Genomic DNA, 23437 nt, shown 5'->3' with positions numbered 1-23437 from the left:
CTGACTCTTGGTTTCGGCTCATGATCTCAGGGTCATGAGTTCAAGCCCTGCGTCGGGCTCCAAGCTCAGCATGGAGTCTCCTTGAGATTCTCTACCTCTCCCTCTGCCCTTCCTTCCCCCATGCTCTCTTCCCTCTCATTCTCTCTAAAATAAATCAATAAATTTTCAAAAAAATAAAAGAAAATGACAAAAAACTGGTGTTAGTATCTGTGGCAAAAAAAAAAAGTATTGTGTTTATACATGTGTGGGAGATACTGGATTTTTAAAAAGTTAAACAAATTTCTTCAGGGCAGGACTTCTCAGAGCTTTTAGTACACTAATGTAGATTGTAAATGTCCAGGGCAAGACAGTATCAGCATTTCCCAAATCTATTTGAACACAGAACCTATGTTCTGCATATCATAGATTTTCATATCCTAGAACAACATTTGGTCGAAACCAACTTGGGAGATGCTATGCAGGGTAAGAGTGATAAAGCTAAGTTTGGATCAAAGGACAAAGGACCTAGACACTAACAGTGAAGAACTTAGGAATTTTACTTAATTTAGCTGACGAAAGGATCTTATTAATGGATTTTTGAGCAGCAGTGGTGTAATCAAATGTGTATCTTGTACTCGGACATCTTCCCCTGATACAGACTTTCAGTGGTGTGAGTTCATAAAATCACAGACTCTCAAGATTAGAAAGGATCTTTAAAAATCATTCAAGTTGATGCTGAATCCATTCTACTAGGTCTTTGCTAGTTAGTTGTCTGGCCTGTCTGAATTCTTCCACGAATGGGACTACCAGTAGACTACCTCCCAAGGTTGTGTATTCTACATTTGGACAAGTTAAAAATGTTCCCTAATGCAGTGCTGCCTTATATTTCCCACAAGGGGTTCTAGGTCTAATTTTTGTAGACATAGAGAACAAGCTGATTCCCTCTTCTGTATGACAGTCCTTCAAATTCTCCAAGGCAGCTCTCACGCCTCCACCACAATCACCACCAGACCTCCCAAACACCTCCCTATTAGGCTAAAGAGCCTCTCCCTTTATCCATCCTTCATTTAACACTTTTCTTAAAGGACTGTATAGCACTTATATCTACCATTGCTTATATAATTTCTTTCTTTCCTTTCTACCTTTCTTACAGTCTTTTAACCAGAGAGCACATCTTTTCTGTGAAGAGCCAGACAGTACGTGTTTTTGGCTTTGCAGACCACACAGTCTCTGTCACAACTACTCAGCTCTGTGGTTGCAGCATGAAAGCAGCTGTAGACAATACATAAATGAATGTGTTTATGGGCTGTGTTCCCATAAAACCTTACTTACAGATAATAAAATTTGAATTCTGTATCATTTTCACATGTCACAAAATAGCTTTTTAATTTCCTTCCAACCATCTGAAAATGTAAAAATAATTCTTGGCTTATAAGCCATAGAAAAGCAGGTCGGGGTGGGGGGCTATGGTTTGGCAAACCCCGTTTTAAACTATAGTCTTTAGATTTACTTTAAACAAATTATGCTGACTCGGTTTTCCATACCTTTCTAATGGTTTGTGATTCTATTCAATGCAAAGTCACCCAAGTTTCAACTTTTGAATACTAGGATACATATTTCTACCTTTATTTAATAAATGATGAAATGTTTGCAATGAGCGGCACTGCCCCTTACTGTGCAGTGAATATCAATCATGCCAGGCACCAAGTTCAAATATCCTTTGCCCCAATACTCAGCTTCAAAGCATCAATTCAAAAGGCACAGAAAGCATCAGTAGACTTGAAGTGACTTATTCAAAGAGATTAAAGAGGCTCCACATTACATTTCCTATGTACTAAAATCCTAGACACTAAGCCTACCTAAGTCTGAATGACAGAAGGTCTGTGCCTGTTACAGTTCAAAGTCAAAAGCAGGTGAATGAACAAGGGCAAAAAAAACAAATAAATAAATTGCACTGCACATTTGCGCCTCTAAATCTGTAGGTAGTTCTATATAGTCAGAATTTTCTTCTATAGTTCTTAGTAAAACAAAATGGGTGTTTTTCTCCTTTGCTCTTTTATTAACTCCCTATACTTTACTTCCAGAATCAATACCTTCAACTGTACATTCTGTGGTATATTTTCCAAGTTCTTTGTCACTTTTGAACCTCTATCATACTTTAAAAAAGCAACAGCATTCTATATTAGAATCTCAGGGCCCAAGCATACCGGCAGTTAAATGGGAGATAATACTCCAATAAATATATCCTGTATTTCTCAAATAAGTATCAAACATTATGATACTTTTAGTTAACTGCTGCCATTTACACACATCATTATTTACAAAATGTTATTGTCCTCTCTTCGCAAGATAACACCTAAGTAAAAATACATAAAATGGACTCCTGTTAGTGCATTTATCGTATTTCAGATTGTTAGAATGGTTCAGTCTTAAATCCAATACTATAGTTGCTAATAAAACACATGATATTTAAACAGGCTATTCAAACTTATGAAAAAATAAAAGCTTCAGGGATGACAGCCAAATAAAGTCTATCATTAGAAAAAGGTAGGTGAAAAGAAAAGAAAAACTTGCTGCTAGATTTCTTTACTTTCTACCCAAATCTGAAACAACCGTAGGAGTTTATGGGATAGAAGCCAACTGAAGTACAAAAGTTCCATGCTCATTTATTCACTGAATACCTACTTTGTGCAAGGTGCTATGCTGGTCCTTTTAGATATAACTAATTGCACTTGAATGTTAAGAGAACAGCAGTTTAAAAAAAAATAAAAAAGACTCTGGGGCAGATGGTGATACATTAGCCAAGGGGTAAGGAAAAAAAATGGAGGAACAGAGGAAAGATAGAGATATAAATTTGGGAATTATCAGCCTATGTGGTAACTGAGATAGACATTTGCCCACTTCCACAGAACAGTATTTCTAAAATGTAAATCTGATCACTGTCACTGTCCTATTAAAGTCTTTCAATGACTCCCCCCATTTCCTATAGGCTAATGACAGAAGACTCTGTACGGCAGACAAGGCCCTTCATAATTTGGCAGCCAGCTATTTACTCATCTTCCAATACTTCCCTACTCACACCCTACCATACTAACCTATTCGCAATTTCTGAATATGCTGTGCTTGTTTATACCCTTGCATATGCTGTTTCCACAACCCAGAATGTAGTCCCATGGCCAACTCCTAGTTTTTTAAGACTTAGATCCAAGAAGGACCTCTTCTGGGAAGCCGTTCCTCTAACCTAACCCTCAAGGCAAAATTAAGCACTACCTCTCCTATACGTGCCTCTGTATAGAACCTTTTTTAAAATTAAGGCAGAAAAGGAACATTTTAGTCTTTTAGATACATGAGGAACTATACCCCTATGAGCATAAATATATTTTGTTTTTAATATTTTAATAATACTATAGTCAAGAAGAACCCATCAATATATTTTACAGTTTACCAATTTTACCAATAGTGTATTAATTCCTATTTTCACATTTCATTGTAATGCTCTAAGATATCAATATTAGCTATTATCACACAATTAAGTACTAATATATAAAAAAAAAAGTCACAAGCAGCATTCTGCATGAAATTTCCTAGACTATACTGCATAAGCAACAAAAGTGTCATTGCAACTACAGAATAAGTTGGAAGTTTTTGAATTTGACTTTCATTTTTCTAAATTATCTATTAAAAAAATCCTAATTGGACAGATAATTTATAAAATATCCTGTACCAAACTAATAACCTAATTAACATTTACTATCACTGATAAATCTATAAAAAGGAAGCAAGCTAATAAAAAGCTATAGCAATATTTTCTAAAAAGTATTTTTTTCTCCAATTCTAATCAGGAATGTCATTGTCTTAATTTTAAATAAGGAACATTTTCATTAATAATAAAGTTGTGATTTGAAAACAAACAGTAATAGTGTGGAATTTTTATTACATTGTATACAACAGTATGCAATTCTTTCTGAGATGCTATCAGAAAAATTCATTTAACTACCTAAGGCAGGGTAATTGTAAACAACTCATTACTAATACGTTGATTCAACTCCAAGCTGCATGGCTACCGGCAATGCACACACAGCTTCTTGAGGTGGCTGAGAGAGGAAAGAAAAAACCTCCTCAGAGAGGCTAAAAGGCAAGAATGCTTTTTGACTAAAATTAAGACTTAAAGCAACCCTGCAAAGGATGCTATAAATGGTTATATCAAGAAATGTTCTTTATCTCAGAAAGTTAAATTCTGCCTTTTCTCCTATAAGTCCTTAAAAGGACCTAAGCAGGTCTAAGGAATTACTGATTAAACTCTGGGTATTTTCCACATGTCCTTTCCAGTAAACTTGAATAATGTGCTACATCTTTTGAATCTTGATTCTTCTCAAATCTCCCAGTCACGTTAAGTCTGTCACTAAATGAATGGAGATAATACCCTGATATTCATTCCCTAAAAGGAATGGCAAAAAAATTAATGAGCTAATGTTAGTAAACAGATTGGCAAGTATTACATAAAGGATACTATATAAACACATAGTATTATCATTTCTTCTTACAGTCACTTGGTAAAGGTCCTTTTAATTCTGATCATCTTTGAATGTCCTAAGACTAAGACCCCATTATAAGATGTTTTTCTTTTTTTTTTTTTAAAGATTTTATTTATTTATTTGAAAGAGAGAGAATGAGAGAGAGCACAGGAGAGGGGTTAGGGTCAGAGGGAGAAGCAGACTCCCTGCCGAGCAGGGAGCCCAATGCGGGACTCGATCCAGGGACTCCAGGATCATGACCTGAGCCGAAGGCAGTCACTTAACCAACTGAGCCACCCAGGCACCCTATAAGATGTTTTCCTTAGCAGGAAAATGGTAAGGCGATTCACATGCTCTGAGCTTAAAAATCTAAATTGATCATATCCTTCCTACTTGTTTATGTAGTTCAATAGCGACTGATTACTTACTTAAAGACCACACACGTTCTCAGAGAAAAAAATCACAATCTTTTTAGCACATAGAAATAGAACTAAAACTCATTTTCTCTTTTGTATAGCCAGCATTTTTAAATGGAGAAGAGACTCAAAGAAATCTTCATACTTTAGCTGAAGGCTTTCAAAGTCAGGCATATTTAGAAGTGGAGGTTCATGCCTTTAAGCACTTTAAGACTGTTACAAGTCAGAAGCCATGAATTCAGTACTTTGAGATGTCTGAGTAAAATATAACTACCAAGGTGTTCACTTTCTTACTGAGTATTTCACACTATTTATTGGTGTTTCTGGGAAAGAAGAATCACCTTTAAGCAAAACTATGTTTTTTAAAGATAGCTTCTTTAGTAAGCTAAGTTTAAAGTTTACTCATTAATAAGATTTCAATTTGAACACAGTGACACACATAATGAATCAAATTACATCCTTCGTAGTTCTAAGATAGGATTTTTCAATGAAACAAATTAATTTTGGAAAACACAACTGCCTTTTTCAAGAGGAAGTTCCTCTTCCTAGACTGTGCATGTGATTCACTATACAAGAATAATTATTTAAAATAAAAGGGCAAAGAGATCACCTAGAATTATTAATAATCCATTCCTTTAATTCCCTAATGATTGATAATGCCATGAAATATTCCAAAAAGACAGTCTAACTATATGCATGTTCTAAAATATATTACCTATACTCTAAATCCAGAAACATAAGCAAAAATTATCCACTAACTAGGAGGGAAATAAAAAAATATGATAGAAAAGTTAAATAAAAAACTTTGGATTAAAATATTTAAATATGAAATAAACTATTATATGTTCTTAAAGATTCTTTAGAAATCATAAATTCCACCTCCCAGAAGGACAGAGGTATCTTCGTTATTAACAGACAAAATAAAGGTTTCACTTCGCAATCACGTAATTAATTAGTTAATATCTGCTCTTTGGAAAATATACATTGGAGATTTAAATCTCTTGGTAAAGAAAGAAGTAAATGCTTTGTAGAAAGAAGATGGAGGAAAATAAGAATCTTTACAAGGGAGTTCAGAGACATCTAGTGGTTGATAATAATATACCAGGGTTTTTTCTTAGAAAATAAAATAAGGTTATGTAGTTCTATAGCCATGTTTTTATTACAAATAATCTAAGGTTTTTCTTGTACTTTTGAATCTGTTTCATCCTCTGCTTTAATGATTCTAGAAACTGAAAACAGCATTAAACTCTCAACCTTTTAAAAAATTAGTAAGGTATCACTGAAATAATACTCAAAATTCAGCAAATGTTCTATCACATAAAAGGACATTTATGATCTAAAACATGATTCACTGACCAATGCAGGTAGGCATTTGTCTTTTACAAGTTGTTGATGCTGCTCTACATTAGATCATTACACACATAAAACTCCAAATGGCTAAAATTTTTAAATTCATGGCTTTTGAAAGTTCTCTGCTAAACATGGTCATAGATGCACTGAGCTAGAAGACACCTTAAAAGGCCAACTAGCTCACTGCCAAAGTCTTCAGACACTCAAAATAGAATCTCATTTTCAAAGCTAATAGAAAAGCTATTTACATTGTTCTTCAATAATCTATTTCAATGATCCAAAGAACCCTGTCAAACAACTCTTTTCTACCTCAAACCTCAGCCTTTCGTGCTACAGATTCTTATTTTTTATTTTTAATTCAACTTTTCCTACTATATCTTATTAACATATATACCTCTTCATATTATTTTGTGTAAGCATAGCACTTTAAATTTATCCCTATTAATTGTCATGTTGTGAGATTCAGCCTGTCCATCATTCCAATTTCTCCAGTTCCTTTTGAATCCTGGCTTGATCCAAAGTATTTGCTAGCTCTCCAGCATTATGTATTCCATCAACTTGACAGGCACATTCTAATAGTCCATGAACACTCTAAATTTATGTTAAAGTTTTAATACATATTTGATCTTATAAAGCATCTGCCAAAATTAGTGTCTTCCATATAGCAACTCAGATTTTTCTTTTCTTTTTATTCAGCTTGAACTGAAAATATAAAATGAATCAAACAAAATATTAAGCAGTTACACACCCCTATTCACACTTTAGGCCAAGAAAACATTTATGATAGATACCAACTCCTTAAAAATGTCCATTGTTGGGGGCACCTGGGTGGCTCAGTCAGTTAAGCGTCCGACTCTTGATTTCAGCTCAGGTCCTGATCTCAGGGTTGTGGGATCCAGCCCCACGTCAGGTGCTGCGCTGATGTGGAGCCTGCTTAAGATTCTCTCTCGCCCTCTCCCTCTGCCTCATTCTCGCCCCACCTCTCTCTCTCCCTCTCTAAAAAAATGTCCATTGTTTGAATTGTTAGTTTCTGGTGCTTTTAATTTTTAGGCTATATAAATCTATTTTTGTCTTAATTACCTCAGCTGAGAAAAGACTGACAACGCTAACATTAAAAATGTGTTGCATTTAAAAAAGTGTTCAATATCAATTTGAACACTGTCAAGCAGCAGTAGAATTTTTTTTTTAAATCTTTTCTTTTTTTAATGTTTTATTTATTTATTCATGAGAGTCAGAGAGAGAGGGAGAGGCAGAGGGAGAAGCAGGCTCCCTGCCTAGCAGGGAGCCCGATGCGGGACTCGATCCCAGGACCCTGGGATCATGACCTGAGCCGAAGGCAGACGCTCAACCATCTGAGCCACCCAGGCGCCCCAAGCAGCAGTAGAATTTAACAGGAACACAATTCACATTAGGAAGTAATGAAGTAAATTGCATGAAGCTAAAATATCTCTTCTACTGGGGCACCTGAGTGGCTCAGTCGTTGGGCGTCTGCCTTCGGCTCAGGTCATGATCCCAGGGTCCTGGGATCGAGCCCCATGTCGGGCTCCCTGCTCAGCGGGAAGCCTGCTTCTCCCTCTCCCACTCCCCCTGCTTGTGTTCCCTCTCTCACTGTGTCTCTCTCGTCAAATAAATAAATAAAAAATATTTTAAAAATAAAATAAAATATCTCTTCTACTTAATTATATTCTGTCGCATCATATTCTTTTAAAGATTCAACTTACACAACAATTCCTTCTCATTAAAAATAAATCCTTAAGTTATTCACGCAGTCTCAAGTATCACCTGCCCAATTACAAAGGGGGAAAGGTAACTTTAAAGTGGACAGCTCTGGTGGTCATCAGATTAACCAAGTGATCAAACTTAGCATTACCAAGAGTGGGACAACCTATGTCAACGTGCCTCCTGATGTGATGCGATAGGAAGTACACATCACTTATGTCACATTCTTGCCCCAAATGCTTAACCCAAATCTAACAATGAGCAAATGAGATAAATGTGAGACATTCTACAAAACAATAAGCCCAAGCACCTTAAAAAAAGCCACTGTCATAAAAAACAAAAAGAAAAAAAGTTGTAGATTCAAAGAGAAAGTTGTTGATTCTAAAGAGAATCAACAATCAAATGCAATATGTGCACTTTGCCTGGATCATCCCAGCACTTTGGGAACAACTGGACAATTTTGTACATGGACTGTATACTACATGACATTACTGAATCAATGTTAACATTTTCAGGGAGGATAAAGGTATTGTAGTTATGTAAGAAAAGGTCCTTATTTTTAGGAGATAAATGCTTAAGTATTTAGAGATGAACACTCATGATGTCTGCAACTTACTTTCAATTGGCTCAGAAATCTCGATATGTAGATTTATGAATATCAGATACAGGTATGTGTTTCTGAATATAGATATGTTCCTGTATTTCTGAATGCAAAATATAGATTCTATATGCATATATAGATTCTATGTATGCATGTACAAGTACTTATCTGGGCCGAGGGCAAAATGTTAACAATTAGAGAATCTAAATGAAGAATATATGATATTTGAAATTTTTCAAGATAAAAAGTTGAAGGAAATAAGTAAGTAAAGAATACATACCATGGCAGTTCTAGACTTGATAAACCAGTCAAATCTAAACTGAGGAGCATTCCGCACACACTGTCTTAATTCTTCATATACGTTTTCTCTATCAAAGCCCATTTTGTGTAACATACAAATCAAGAATCTGTCTTCTTCTTCAGTATAGTTCTTTCCTTTGCTGGTTCCATACTGAATACGCAATTGATGAAATGGAGCCTTGTATCTTGCAATCTGTAAATTAAAACAAAATAAACATTTTAACTAAATGTGCAATAAGTCAAAGCTAATCACCATGTCAGTTAAAACAATCTAATAATAATTTGAAAATTATGAAATATAGTACCTTGGCATCCAGGGCTTTCTTGATACTGATCCTTCGTTGAATTCTTGCTTCTCCACGTTCAATCTGAGCCATAATTTTCTCAATGTCCTGTAATTCATTGCAACGTTCCCAAAATACAGCTGAAAAACAGAATTATTACTTTTCAATAAATGTACTACTATCTTAAGCAAATGAATCTGAGGAGCTATAGAATAAAGAATTAAGATTCTTTAAGATAATAATAAAGAATAAAGAATTAACAGGACATGATGCAGTGAGCTTTATACTGTTTAAGATTAAGATTCAGATTCATACATATATATATATTCAATTATTAAATACCTCTTTTTATTTAAAAGTAAGACCTCAACAAGAAGGTTTTAGGCTAGTGAATTCCTTTTCATGAAATATTACGGAATTTTTTTTTAAAGATTTTATTTATTTATTTGACAGAGACAGAGACAGCAAGAGCAGGAACACAAGCAGGGGGAGTGGGAGAGGGAGAAGCAGGCTTCCCGCGGAGCAGGGAGCCCGATGTGGGACTCGATCCCAGGACTCTGGGATCATGACCTGAGCCAAAGGCAGATGCTTAACGACTGAGCCACCCAGGCACCCTGGAATTTTTAATCATCAATCCCAAATGACTAGAATTTCAAAAGATACTACAGACACTAATTTAAGCTATGCTTTCATTCAAACTTGATATAGAAGGGACCAAACACATAAAGTTAAACAGAAGAGAGGGTGGTCATATAAACTTAGAGAACATAGCTTCCCAGCATGCAAAAACAAAAACGAAACCCATTATCAACAGATCATTCAAACTTCCTGTGAAGCAGCAATTTCTACCAAAACTCTTCACTTTCGGAACCACTCACTAAACTTAAGTATTTCCAGTGACCTGTATCTTGTTTCTAAACTTACTTGAAACAGCCTTTTCTCTTAAAAGCAAAAAACAAAAAAACCAACAAAGTCACCCAAATTTTATATGTAATCTAAATAATTTGGCTGTATTGTCACATGTTATGACTTCAGTGAAAGACCTTTTCATGGCATAGCCTACCTTCTCAAATTTTTCATTTTTAGAGCCTATCATAAAAGGAATATTAGTGCTCTCTGACTTGTATTTATTTCTGTGGGGGTGGGGTTTCAACAACAAACATTTATTTCTCACGGTTATGGAGGCTGGGAAGTCCCAAGATCAAGGTGCTGGCCGATTCCAAGTCCACTGAGAGCCCACACCCTGGGTAATAGATGACCGTATTTCCAATGTGTCCTCACATGGTGGGAAGGGCAAGAGGGCTCTTTGGGATCTCTTTTATAAGGGCACTAATCCCATTCATGAGGGCTCTACCCTTATGACCTAATCACCTCCCAAAGCCCCCATCTGCTAATACCATCACGTTGGGGTTAGGATCTCAACATAGAAATTTGAGGGGGAAACATCCAGCCCATAGCACAAAATTGGTACATTAGCAGGCCATTTTCTTCTTTGCACTGGACATTAACCACCCCTCTCATCATCACATGAGGAATTGTCACTCTCTGCCTTTTATAAGCACCTCTGTTCATTTTTTCATTCTCTCACTTATTCACTCAACATATAAACGCCTGCTATGTATAATATACTCACAAATAGCCAATTGTATACATTTCTTCTTTTATTGCAACCACTTACATAAAGCCATTCCAATCTCCCCACCCTCTGACATGGCCCCAATTAAGCTGTCCTGAGCTAGTCATGCCACCAGAACATCTGACACGGTATTTTTTTAATCACTTATTTTCTTGCAATTTCATCCACATTGATGCTATTTTGAAGAAAATTCTATTTCAGAAAACCTCTCTGCACAAAATCTCTCTTACACTCTTTTCATTCTATTCTTGCTGCTAGAATTTCTCTCTCTCTCATCTATTTTTTGCCCCCTCTGAGCCCCAAATGCCCTAAAACTTATGTGATAAAGCTTAAGAGTAATAATAATGTTATGCTGGAATCAAGGAAAAGGAAGTTCATAAATTTGATATTATATGAAATAAAAACTCAATATAATCAGCTTCTAAATTCCCTGGTAATCACCAGAAACCCTTTCAGATTTCCAAAAGAAAAAGTGTCTTTTCCCTAATGAATCTGGATTTCTTCAAGCATTAACACTCTAGATAAATTAAAAGCTGTTCGTAACTTCTATCAATTTTTGGTGTATTTATTAGTATCATAATGTTTCCTCTGGGCTATTTTTCACTGCAAAAACAAAGAATTTCAGTTGTTAAGCTAAATAGGTTTTGAGAGGTTAGCACAGAAACCTAAAACTGCTTCGTAATATTGCTTCTATAAGAAAAAATGCTTTATATTCTAAACAGCTCATATTCAACTAAATTTGAAAGTTCAACCTATTTGGAAGTTAGAAATTTGCTGTTCTACATATAGAAAACTTGCCAGAGATAATTACCTATCTTTAATAAGACTTCTTTCAGAAGCCTGAGGTTGGATGTGCTGTGACATGGGAATTAGTATTAACTCCATATGCTTCAAAACCAAAGACACAGCTGAGTACAAAAGGGAGATGATTCTAGAACCAATAAAAAGATTTATTCAACCAGTCTTTTTAGATCTATTCCAGCTTGCTCCGAGTTAATGGAATACATATGACCTGCCTGGAGTTGACTGGAACGCTGAGGGTGTCTGAGGATATAAAAGGGCCTGAGAGGAATTTTCTACTTCAAGGATGACCTAGAAAGACACTAATTCAATCCTCTGAACCTAAAGTCTCAGATTTGAATTGCCCAGAAGAGGACCAAATTCCAGAGATGGGAAAAGTGGGAAGCTAATTTTGTCAATGCTCATTCAATAGCTACCCTTGTTTCATCAGGGCTTTACTTGGCTCTATTAGCTAACTACTAAGGACAATAGCAGTCCATTTAGATAAATCTTATAATCTTTTTTGTGGAAATACAATTATATTTTATACTTTCACCTACACTTTATTCATAAATGTTTAAAAGATCTCTGAACAGGGGCGCCTGGGTGGCTCAGTCATTAAGTGTCTGCCTTTGGCTCAGGTCAGGGTCCCAGGGTCCTGGGATCGAGCCCCGCATCGGGCTCGCTGCTCCACAGGAAGCCTGCTTCTCCCTCTCCCACTCCCCCTGCTTGTGTTCCCTCTCTCGCTGTGTCTCTCTCTGTCAAATAAATAAAATCTTGAAAAAAAAAAAGAAGATCTCTGAACAATGATACAATTAAAGTGACACTAAAGAAATGAATATGGTTACAATTAAACACTATCTTTAAGGTTATATACAAACCTGAATATTCCATGACCTCCTCAGGGGATTTGCCCTCTACCTCTCGAGCTATATTATCAATGTCATCTCTTCCATACTTCTCATTAGCTTTAATAAACTGGTTAAAATCTCGCTTAGTCCAGTTTGTGAATCCCTGTGAACAGAAATTAAGCATCATCAGTACAAGTTATATTAGCAAACCCATTTATTGTTCGACTTATTTCTATACAATGATACATTAAAACAGTTTAAAAGACTTAAAGTAGTCCTCCTTACAAAATCGCAGGTTTTTTTAGAATCAAAAGCTGAGTGTTATAAAAATAACTGCTTTTCTATCATGAAGAGAATATACTTTTCTCCAAGTACTACAAACAGATTTATAGTTCCAAGATACTGTGTAGTTTTTAATTCTGTATTTTATAGATGCCTACATTAAAATACAAATGCAAGGATATAAAAATGCTAATATAAATAATGAAGTCCTGATATTCCAGTACTTCAACAGTTTTTTTCAAAGATCTGGTCCCATGTAAATTAAGAAAGGAATGTGATTGCATTAGATCAAAAAACACAGAGGAAAAAGTCAGAATGCACAAAAAAATGTGTAGCTCTTTACATCATTCCAAACTATAGGTGACCCTTGAACAACATGTGTTTGAACTGTGTGGGCCCACTTAGAGATGGATTTTTTCAATAAATACTGTGCAGTGCTGTAAATGTATCTTCTCTCCCTTATGATCTTAATACCATTTTCTCTTCTCTACCTTATCTTATTGTAAGAATACAATATGTAATTCATGTAATGTACAAAATATGTGTTAATTGACTGTTTATGCTATCAGTAAGACTTCCAGTCAACAGTAGGCTATTAGGTAAGTTTTGAGGAGAGTCAAAAGTTACAGGAAAATTTTCAGCTACATGGGGGGTCAGCACCCCTAACTCCCATGTTGTTCAAGGGTCAACTGTACTGTGAATAAATAATTTCTATTTAAAATTGTATTCATAAACAGAATTTCTATAAACAGAGTGTTAAAAGATAGAACAGTTTAACCAGTCAATGTTTTAAATCTCTTTGGTATTATTAGTATGTCTGTGAAGTCACAAAACCAAGAATTTATTTTCTACTCCTTATATATCCCAACCCATAACAATGTGATATCCCTGGCTGTTCAAAACTCTATCCCTAGCCTTTAGCTGACAAAGATGATTTCTGGTGACCCCACATTTTATATCTTTGCCATGATTTTTTTAGAAGATTAATTATTTAAGGTACCAGCGAAGGATGTTTAAAGATGAATTCAACTACTAGGAGGGGCAAAAAAATTGATTTTACTTTTAATTACAAACTAAAGCAATTCCTCAGTTGATACCGTATATTCACAGTATAGTATACGTTCACCATATACTGCAAGCCAAGTAGCATTCTAAGACCATAACTTTATTTTTATGTTCAGGAAATAAATTATGAAAATAAAACAAGAATAGTTAAATGTTTTATTTTATTCTGTGGTAAGTCCTAATATTCAGCCAACTGCAATTACATTTTCAAACTAAACTTTATGACTTTCAGGCATTTCGCTCAAAAACTTATGAATATAATTTATAAAAATTCATTCAGTAAAATTACACATCATAACAAAGAAAAGACCTACATAATAAATAAGATATAAATATAAAAACTATCTCTCAATAATTAATGTGGCAACTTTCCTAGCACTGTGCCTTGCATATTGTTCAAAAAAATTGTTGAATAAATAAATCTTGCTGGCAACTTTCTTTTTTTTTTTTTTTTTTTTTTTTAAAGATTTTATTTATTTGACAGAGAGAGACACAGCCAGAGAGGGAACACAAGCAGGGGGAGCAGGAGAAGGAGAAGCAGGCTTCCCGCGGAGCAGAGAGCCTGATGTGGGGCTCGATCCCAGGACCCTGGGATCATGACCTGAGCCGAAGGCAGACACTTAACGACTGAGCCACCCAGGCGCCCCTGGCAACTTTCTATACTAAGGTGGTATCATACAGTACACGTTTATTATCTTGCAAAGGTCTTTCATGCTGCAACTTTTTTATCTTCTACGGATTATTCATCTTCTATAGATTATTTGTATATTGTTTCTACACTCAAAACTCATTAAAGCAACAATGACCAGAAAGCATTAATATTTTATTCAAATGAAAATGTTCCCTATTTAATAACTATTAGCTTTTAATTATACAATAATCACACCTTACAAAGTTTCAGAAATCTCTCACTGTTGTATTAAAGTTCTTTCTAAGACAGGATAAAAGGCATTTTGAGAATTATGAAATTATTCCATAAATAAAAGATTAGTAGAGTATAATTTCAGAGGACAGTTTACAATCAGTATAATAAATTTAAACTTTCAAGAATATGCTAGTAATTATTGCCTATCAGGATTCATACATGGATTAACATAACTGATAAAATATATGTCTTCATAGTAATAACTGACACTTATATTTTGCATTTATGTATTTTCTAGCATTTCCAAATGGGTGTATTCTACAAACGGGATGAAAAATAGGAATAGCTAATCTAAATGAATGTTTACAAAATAGCCTTGCGTGTTGTTGATGTGTCTAATCAGCTAATACAATAAAAGGTAAATGTGGCCTGTATTTTCTTTTTTCTACTAGTTAATTAGAAACACTTAGCCACTTAAAATATTTTACTTGTGTAAGAAGTTTTTCTTTTTCTTCAGTTTCTTCTGGTGTAAGAGGTTCAGCTCCATCAATCTTTTTTTGCTCCTCTCTTTGAGCCACAGCTGGATTTGGAATATCAGGATTCCTTGGGACCTATAAATCAAGAAATGAATTATAAGTAAACTGTTGAGAAAAACTGATTGAGGGTGTATATATGCATATCAATCTTAGAGTTATTTCAACAGTAAACAATATAAAGTCATACCAGATTGACACATGATCTTCTCCACATTCTTACTACCATGATATTACCAAAATAAAAACCATTCTTAAATGTGTTGCATGGTATTTTAGAGCTAAACCCCTTGCTAAGTGCCACACTATATTCTAGATTTAATTATAACTGTGGAACAAAATACATCCTTATAATATTGTAATACAGGGTAGTAACAATAATATCATTATGCCAACATCAACATTATACAATAAAATCTCAAGCCCAGAAGAAACAAGTTTTGCAGTACAAAAGAGCCCATATTCACCTGGCAATATATATAGATCAGGGTAGAGAAGTGCAATGCACCTGAAGAATGCATTCAATGCTCTGATCAGGTCAAAATGCAAAAAGAAAAGGAGTGCTTTTACTGCCTGCCAGGGTATGGAAAGGGAGAGCATCTTCATATAAAATGCAAAGACTGGAAGAAATGAGAGGATAATGAAGAACCAAAAAAAAAGAGAGAGAGAGAGAGAATATATATAAAAGGGGAAGGGTAGCAGAGCACACAAACAGCTATGATGGAACCTGCAGTCGAGAAAAATCTACAGTGGGGCACCTGGGTGGCTCAGTCGGTTAAGCGTCTGCCTTTGGCTCAGGTCATGATCTCAGGGTCCTGGGATTGAGCCCCACATCAGGCTCCCTGCTCAGCAGGGAGCCTGCTTCTCCCTCTCCCTCTGCCCGCCGCTCTGCCTATTTGTGCTCTCTCTATCTCTCTGTCAAATAAAAAACAAATCTAAAAAAAAAGAGAGAGAAAAAGCTACAGTAGCAGTGACCAACAGGAATTCTAGTGTTTTAGATACAGAACTACAAATATACTGACAAGTGAGAAGAGAGCTCAAGTCCAAAAGACTGAGGACAGAAGCTCAGCTCTCCAAGGAAGTAAGCAGTCAGCCATTCACCTGTATCTCAAAGCTGTGGCCCCTATGTTCCATGTGTCACAGTGAACATAGACAACCAGTACAGTTCAGCAATATGGAGCAGCATTCATTGTATGGAGTGACAAACTAAGTCACTCAGGCCAAAGCCTCACACCATTTCTATGTGCACCTGCAGTAACAATGTAGCACCCTGATTTAAGATAGCAGGTACATAACATGTGTGGTACATTTTACAGCATTCCATTAAACATGGAAAGGGTTGACACTAAGCCTTCCACTGTTTGATATGCACACCTACCACAAACAACTCATTCCCTAGGGATATCAGATAGTCATGGGTTTACTACAATGTAATTATAATACATATCAGAGTACATTTTCCTAATTGTTATACATATTTCACAGTTTGAAACAATAAAATTGTAACTTGAAAATAAAAATTTTTTAAAACGATTGCATCCAATAGTTTTTTAAATATAAACCCTAATAACTGGGTTTAAAAGAATTACTGAAAAAACACGTTCATTTACAATCATCAGTACCACACAATCAAATTAATAAGTACTGATTAAATGTCTATTATGTCCATAGCACTATGATAGGTATTCACTGGAACATAAAAGCAGTAGACATGGTCCTTGCCTACAGGAAGCTCACAACCTAGTTGTGGAATTTTGAATTCTAAGGATTGGGGGAAATGGAGAAGAAGAGAGAAACAACATTCTAGGCTGGAACAATATGAGCAAAGCCAGGAAGGACCATATAGGGTCCTTCCTCACACAGACCTTCTGTCCTCATATAGACCATATAGGGTTTATGTTGAAAAGGAGTAAGAAACAAGGCCAGGCTGAGATAGATTTACAAGGGTTTTTTGAAATTACACAGTAGTGGGGCATCTCAGTGGCTCAGTCAGTTAAGCATCTGACTCTTGATCTCAGCTCAGGTCTTGATCTCAGGGTTGTGAGTTCAAGTCCTACACTGGGCCCCACGCTGGGCATGGAGCCTAAGTAAAGAAAAAAGAAAAATCTATACAGTAGACAACAGCAACCACTAGAGATTTTTCAATAAGAGAAAAATTGACAGAACAGTACCATGCACCATAATACTCCCAGCTATAAGACTACACCTCTCTCCCTTGAGCTAGCAATCCTTTAAGCAGAAGGGGGGGAAAGGAGTCCCTTTCTGAGAACCTAACTATGCAAAGAGAATACCAGGTAACTGCACTGTAGCAATCTGTTCAACTGAGAATAAACTATTGTTCCACTCACTTTGTGGCTCTGGTGAGTTTTCTGGAGCTATAGGGGGAGAAAAAACAATGCTAGGTATCTTCGAGAAGATATGTGTAACAGTTATCAATATCACAACATCCCTGAAAAAAAACAACAGCTTTTGCAGATGACTAGTATGCCACGCTCATCTGTCTATACTCTGAATTCAAACACAACACCTACCTAATTAAAGCACCCACCTTAGCTCAGGTCTGCATCCCCTGGTAAAGAATGGAAGAGACAGGGTTCAGAAAGAACCAACATCCAGAATGTACTCTTATTTGTCTCATAAATCCTCAGCTAAATATGCATATATATGGAGGACAAGGTAAGTCTTAAGATGATACTAAGACAATCCAAAATGAGGCTAAGGAGAGTACAAGGCTAGTAGAGTGGTAGGGGATGGATTTTCCTTCCACCATCACCACCACACCACCATACTCCAAGCCACCACCATCTTCTCTCACCTTTTCACACTTCAACAGCCTCCTGGCTGGTTTCCCTAGATAAACTCATCATTCTCTGTATTGCAGCCAGAGTGATCTTTTAAAAATGTAAATCTGATCATACTCTACCATTTAAAAGTTGCTTGACCCAAGGCAAATTACTCGACCTCTATGTGCCTCAGTTTCTCCATCTATAAAACAGGGATGTAGTTTCAGGGCTGTAATGAGGATAATGAGCTGATCTTTTGAAAGAACTTAGAATAGAAAGCAACACAAGTAAGGACCCACCCATTCCTCTGCCTTAAAAACACCTCAGTGGTTTTCCTTTGCTCTAAAGCTAAAGTTCAACCTAATTAATGTGACCTACAATTAACGTTCAATGCTCCACATTATCTGACTACTCACTCACCAACTTCATCTCACCCCTCTCCCTCCTTACCAACACTGGCCTGCCTTCAGTTTCCGAAGGGGCCGTCGTCCTTCCTATTGCAACACCTCTGTTTCCTATGGTTTCCTATGGTTTCCCTGCCTGAGCTCCTCTCCCACACTTCCCTTGACTAATTCCCATGTGTCTCTCTGATCTCAATGTAATAACACTGCCTTAGGGACCATCTTCCTGATCTCCCAATCCACATTAGATAGGCACTGTCATGCTCCCTCGTAGCACCCTCTGTAAGCACAGAAAACAAATGTCATTACTCTGTGGCATCAGCTTAATATCTGTCTCCTCCATTAGAACACAAGTTCCATGCACTGAGGGACCTTGTCTGTCTTCTTCACTACTTTATCACCATTGCATGGCCTAGGACCTGACACAGAGGAATACTCAACAAGTATGGATTAAGTGAAAAACAGCCCTCATACTCCCTTCTCCTGTCACGGAGCTCTGGGAGGTGAGGAAGAGAAAAGAGTAAGGTGCCAGAGCATGGAGTCCATGCCATCTTCCCTCTCCTCATTCATCCCTGTCCTCTCTTCTTCCACCTGCCTCCTTCTTGTCACCCTTTGCAGCTGTCCCTTCATGGCTCCCTCTTCTAAGGTTTCTCTCTCCTCCATCTCCTTCCAGTTGGCCACCACCCAACTGTGATTATGAGACCTCACCCCAACCACAAACTGCCTGTAATGAAAGGCACGGCTTGCATTAAAACCAGAGCTGTGGCGAGGATGTGGTGGGCGCTGTATTATCATAGGGAACAGAATCTCAGGATCTCCAAAGAAGGAGCATAAACAGTTATATTGGCAGAGAGGATTTTTTTTATTGCTGTTATTTGACTACCACTTGGCTCGCCTCCCAAACAACATGTCACACCACCATAAACACAGTCCTTATTTAGGGCTGCAAAAAGCAGCAGGGTTATGTCACATGCAGAAATAGCGCAGAATGTCTGAGTGGAAAGAGCATAGCATTTGAACACTGAGAACCTGGGATGGAGACCAGCACCTCTGGCAACTCTCTTAGCTATGTGACCTTGAATGAGTCTTTTAACCTCTCTGAACTTCAGTCTCCTCACCTCTTATATGGAGGTGATAATAACACCTATCTCACATGGCTGTTAGAAATCAAATGAAGTATGTGATAAAGCATTTCATAAATTATAAAATGCTTCACACAGATATTTGGTTGATTACTAACTGGGCTTAACATTTCAACTAATTTTCAAGTCTCACTAAAAACATTCCACAAAAGTAACAAAATAATCATCTAAACCTAAAATTTTTGTAACTTTTAGTGGGATAATATATATATTTGTTTACCTCATGAAATATTACTACTTTATTAATTTTGCTATCTTCATTTTTATTTTGGATCTACAATTTCCTGTTTCTTCTGGTATAGCACCATTTTCACCTTCTTTGAAACTGATTTTATTCCTGGTCTGAATGTTCAACCATGGTATTTTTACTCTTTGACAACTTCCTAAGACAGATTTTATCCAGTCATGTTGGTTAAATACATTCAAATGTAATCATATTTCCCTAACCAGATTATAACTACTTATATTCACTGTCACTTTCTCGTTCTTGTTTACATATATTGAACTTTGATACATAAATAGCAAGCAAACCCTTTTTTGCTCCATTTCAAATGGTAATGCTCTCACTCTGGACAAATAGTACAAACACTCTAGAGATCCACTTTAGTTCCAAAATACAAATGAACTAAGTACCTTATATACATGAAGCTTTTCTAGGCACATTACAGCTACTAATCAAAATAATTGCGCATAGTTCCACTTGTGACAAAGGTTCACAAAATAAATTTTAAAACACAGCTTCCACTTCATAAAACAGAAAACTTCATAAAATTACAATAGTATTAATATTTTTATAATTTTGCTTATCCTACTTATACTAATTTCACAGCTTTGGTCATCCCTTTCCATTCACTGGAAAGTCAGTTTCAGCATATAGAAATAACTAGGTAGGCTTAATCTCTCAGTGTGATAGCTTTAGGGTGACAAACATTTCCCTCACTAAAAATGGGTTCCTATCTACCCATATAAATAAGAATCTTTATTTCCAAAAGATCATTTTAAAATGTTAGAATTCGTTATCACATTTATCATTAACACCTAAGTGGCAACAATCAAATAACTACCAATAGGGCTTTCATCAACCAAAGAACAATAAATACAAAAGTACTATTCCTTGGTCATATTAAGAAAAATGATTAAAAACTTCCTGTCATCTATCATCTATTCACTTCTAATTAAACATATGCCTATTGTTCTTTCTACATATTCTTTCACCACTCAAACATTTAGCATTATTAAGATAATATACATTATCACTATTTTTGAAATATTGGGTAATTCTCCATTAATCCCATTTCATGATGATCCTACTGGTGATCTGGTAGTTTGATGCTTGACTTCTAGTTGAACCTCCTCTTTGGTTTTAGAAACACCACCATTTTGATTTACTTTTATGTTCTCTCACATTAAAATGGAATGCTTTCCAGTCTGGTTTAATAGATTATATTAGCTTAAAAGATTATATACTAATCTAAAAACTTTAAAAAATAAAAAGTTAAATAAATAAAAACTTGAAAAATTACCTTATAGCCTATTGTCTTCCTATAATAAAGAATTTCCTTTTCCAGGAGCTCAAATAAACGTGGTGGGAAAAACTGAAAATCCTGAACATTTGGCTGCTTTGGAGGTCTTGGAGCCTATGGGAGAAAAGTGCATTACATACATACTTGTTTTCAGTACATGAAGTGAACATACTTCTTTTACTATTTCTTTTATATATAGAAACATAAATACAACGGAATCCCTTTATATGGTGGGGCCATATCAAGTACTTTTCTACATCATTATTATATCGTAAGGGCTATAATGTTGCACTGATACAAGTCAATCTAAGTCACAGACCCTGTTACAAGAGAATTCTGCTATAGGACATAAAAACTGGCCTCATAATGTTTTACCTTTGGAACCTTTGGCTCGCTGACACGTAAAGCCTCTCTAAAGTAGGCATCCACTGCATAGTTTGCTTTGCGCTCTCGTTTAGGAGGTTCAATCCATTCCACCATCCCAAGCTATACACAAGAACAAGGAATTTAATTATTCCAAAATGTTTTTAAAAATCAAACACATCAAGGTTGCAGAAGCATGAGAAAACTAAAGCCATTTGGAAGAAGCAAAACTTGCACTTTAGAAGTCACAATTATATGTCCCAAGTTCCAAACCCTTGCACTGTATATGCCAAGTTTAGGTGCAAGGATGTTTTTGTTTTCTTTTTTTTTAATAAGCAAGTTTAGTTGTTATTTAAAAACTTAGTTCTTACTTAGTAAGTGAGAAGAATCTGCACAATCTGGTTAGTATTTTATGTTGAAATAAATAGTATTTAATATAGAAGACTAACACTGATTCTGGTAACTGTGTCAAGTGTATGAATTAGAAAGTAGCTGAAAAGGGTAAATGATGACTATCAACATGATAGGCATATATTCCTTCAAATCAAGAGAAATTTTAAAATGAAGTAAGGCCTTGGTAAGGTAGCGGTGGGAAAAGTCAGTGGAATCAGAAAAGACCTGAATTTGAAACCAGGTTCTGCCACCGTACCAGTTGTGTAACTTGGGGAAAATTAATTCCTCCCTCAGTGAAGTGGGAAGAATAATACCTACCCTGAGGATTAAATGTGACCACATAAGTTAAGGCATTAGATAAACTGCCAGGAGTTGAACCTAAATTATTATTAAACACCCAAAGTTGGGTGAACAATGATTAGGATTAGGTAGCATTACAAAACTCTAACCCAGGGGGCGCCTGGGTGGCTCAGTAGTTAAGCGTCTGCCTTCCGCTCAGGTCATGATCCCAGGGTCCTGGGATTGAGCCCCCGCATCAGGCTCCCTGCTCAGCGGGGAGCCTGCTTCTCCCTCTCCCGCTCCCCCTGCTTGTGTTCCGTCTCTAGCTGTCTCTCTGTGTGTCAAATAAATAAATAAAATCTTCAAAAAAAAAAAACTCTACCCCAGTATCAGCCAGAAAATACAATTTAAAAGCCAAGAGGCCAAACTGACAATACAAAATTCTGGAGTCTATAGAGATGGTTTTCCAGTTCAGGTATTTTTCTTGATTTCACAGTGCCTATCCTAGTGCCTGAACACAAAAGAGGCCATTAATCTACAATTAATGATCCCACTCTATTTGATCTTATCTAAGGATGGAGTTCCAACCTTAGCATCATAGTTTAAGAGTGGATGATAAACTAAGATGAGTAGGATGGTTAGGGATCTACAAACTCTCACAGTGTCCAAAGAAGTAAAGACTAAAGAGAGACATAATGGTAGTATTCACATATGTAAAAGTCTATCAACTACAAAAGAACACAGGTCTCAGTTGATCCATAAGGTTAAAACCAATGTGGAAGGGCGCCTGGGTGGCTCAGTCGTTAAGCATCTGCCTTCAGCCCAGGTCATGATCCCAGGGTCCTGGGATCGAGCCCAGCATCAGGCTCCCTGCTCAGCGGGAAGCCTGCTTCTCCCTCTCCCACTCCCCCTGCTTGTGTTCCCTCTCTCTCTGTGTCTCTCTCTGTCAAATAAATAAAATCTTTAAAAAAAAAAAAAAAACACCAATGTGGAAAGTAGATTCCTACTCAATGTAATTTAATAAATATGTCTTAAGTACCTACTGTATTATTTACAAGTCAGTGTCAGGGATACAAAGATGAATAATCTCTTCCATCAAGGAGCTTGTAAGTCAAATAAGACTTATTTGACTCATTTTCTGAGAACCAAAAAATATAAAACTGTGAAATGAACTCTCCCAAAAGGAGTATGATTCCCAATATGACCACATTCAAATAGAGGCTGGATAACTGCCCTACATCCTACATATGGGATTTCTTAATTAAAAAAGGTTAGACTAAATGACCTTTAAGTTTCTTTTAACTCTAAGAGTCTATGAGATATAGACAGTATAATGTGAGTTTGCATAAAATAAAAAAATATTCAAAGCACTGAAAGT

At 36.2% G+C, this 23437-nt stretch overlaps 1 protein-coding gene across 6 annotated transcripts in view; it reads right to left on the bottom strand.

Moving 5' to 3' along the window:
- The window catches only part of SMARCA1 (SNF2 related chromatin remodeling ATPase 1), a 69287-nt gene that overhangs the window by 6198 nt on the left and 39652 nt on the right, over window positions 1-23437 (bottom strand). For all 6 annotated transcript variants that reach the window (XM_078065360.1, XM_078065359.1, XM_078065361.1 and 3 more), the window contains 6 exons: window positions 21400-21510; window positions 21025-21138; window positions 15131-15253; window positions 12461-12593; window positions 9185-9303; window positions 8860-9072 (listed from right to left, as the gene is read on the bottom strand). In XM_078065360.1, the coding sequence (XP_077921486.1) occupies window positions 8860-9072; window positions 9185-9303; window positions 12461-12593; window positions 15131-15253; window positions 21025-21138; window positions 21400-21510 (813 nt within the window). The remainder of the gene's footprint in view (window positions 1-8859; window positions 9073-9184; window positions 9304-12460; window positions 12594-15130; window positions 15254-21024; window positions 21139-21399; window positions 21511-23437) is intronic.

Source organism: Halichoerus grypus, chromosome X (assembly GCF_964656455.1).
Source record: "Halichoerus grypus chromosome X, mHalGry1.hap1.1, whole genome shotgun sequence".
Classification (NCBI taxonomy): domain Eukaryota; kingdom Metazoa; phylum Chordata; class Mammalia; order Carnivora; family Phocidae; genus Halichoerus; species Halichoerus grypus.
Note: the sequence above shows the minus strand (reverse complement) of the source record. Positions and strands in the feature narration are given on the sequence as shown.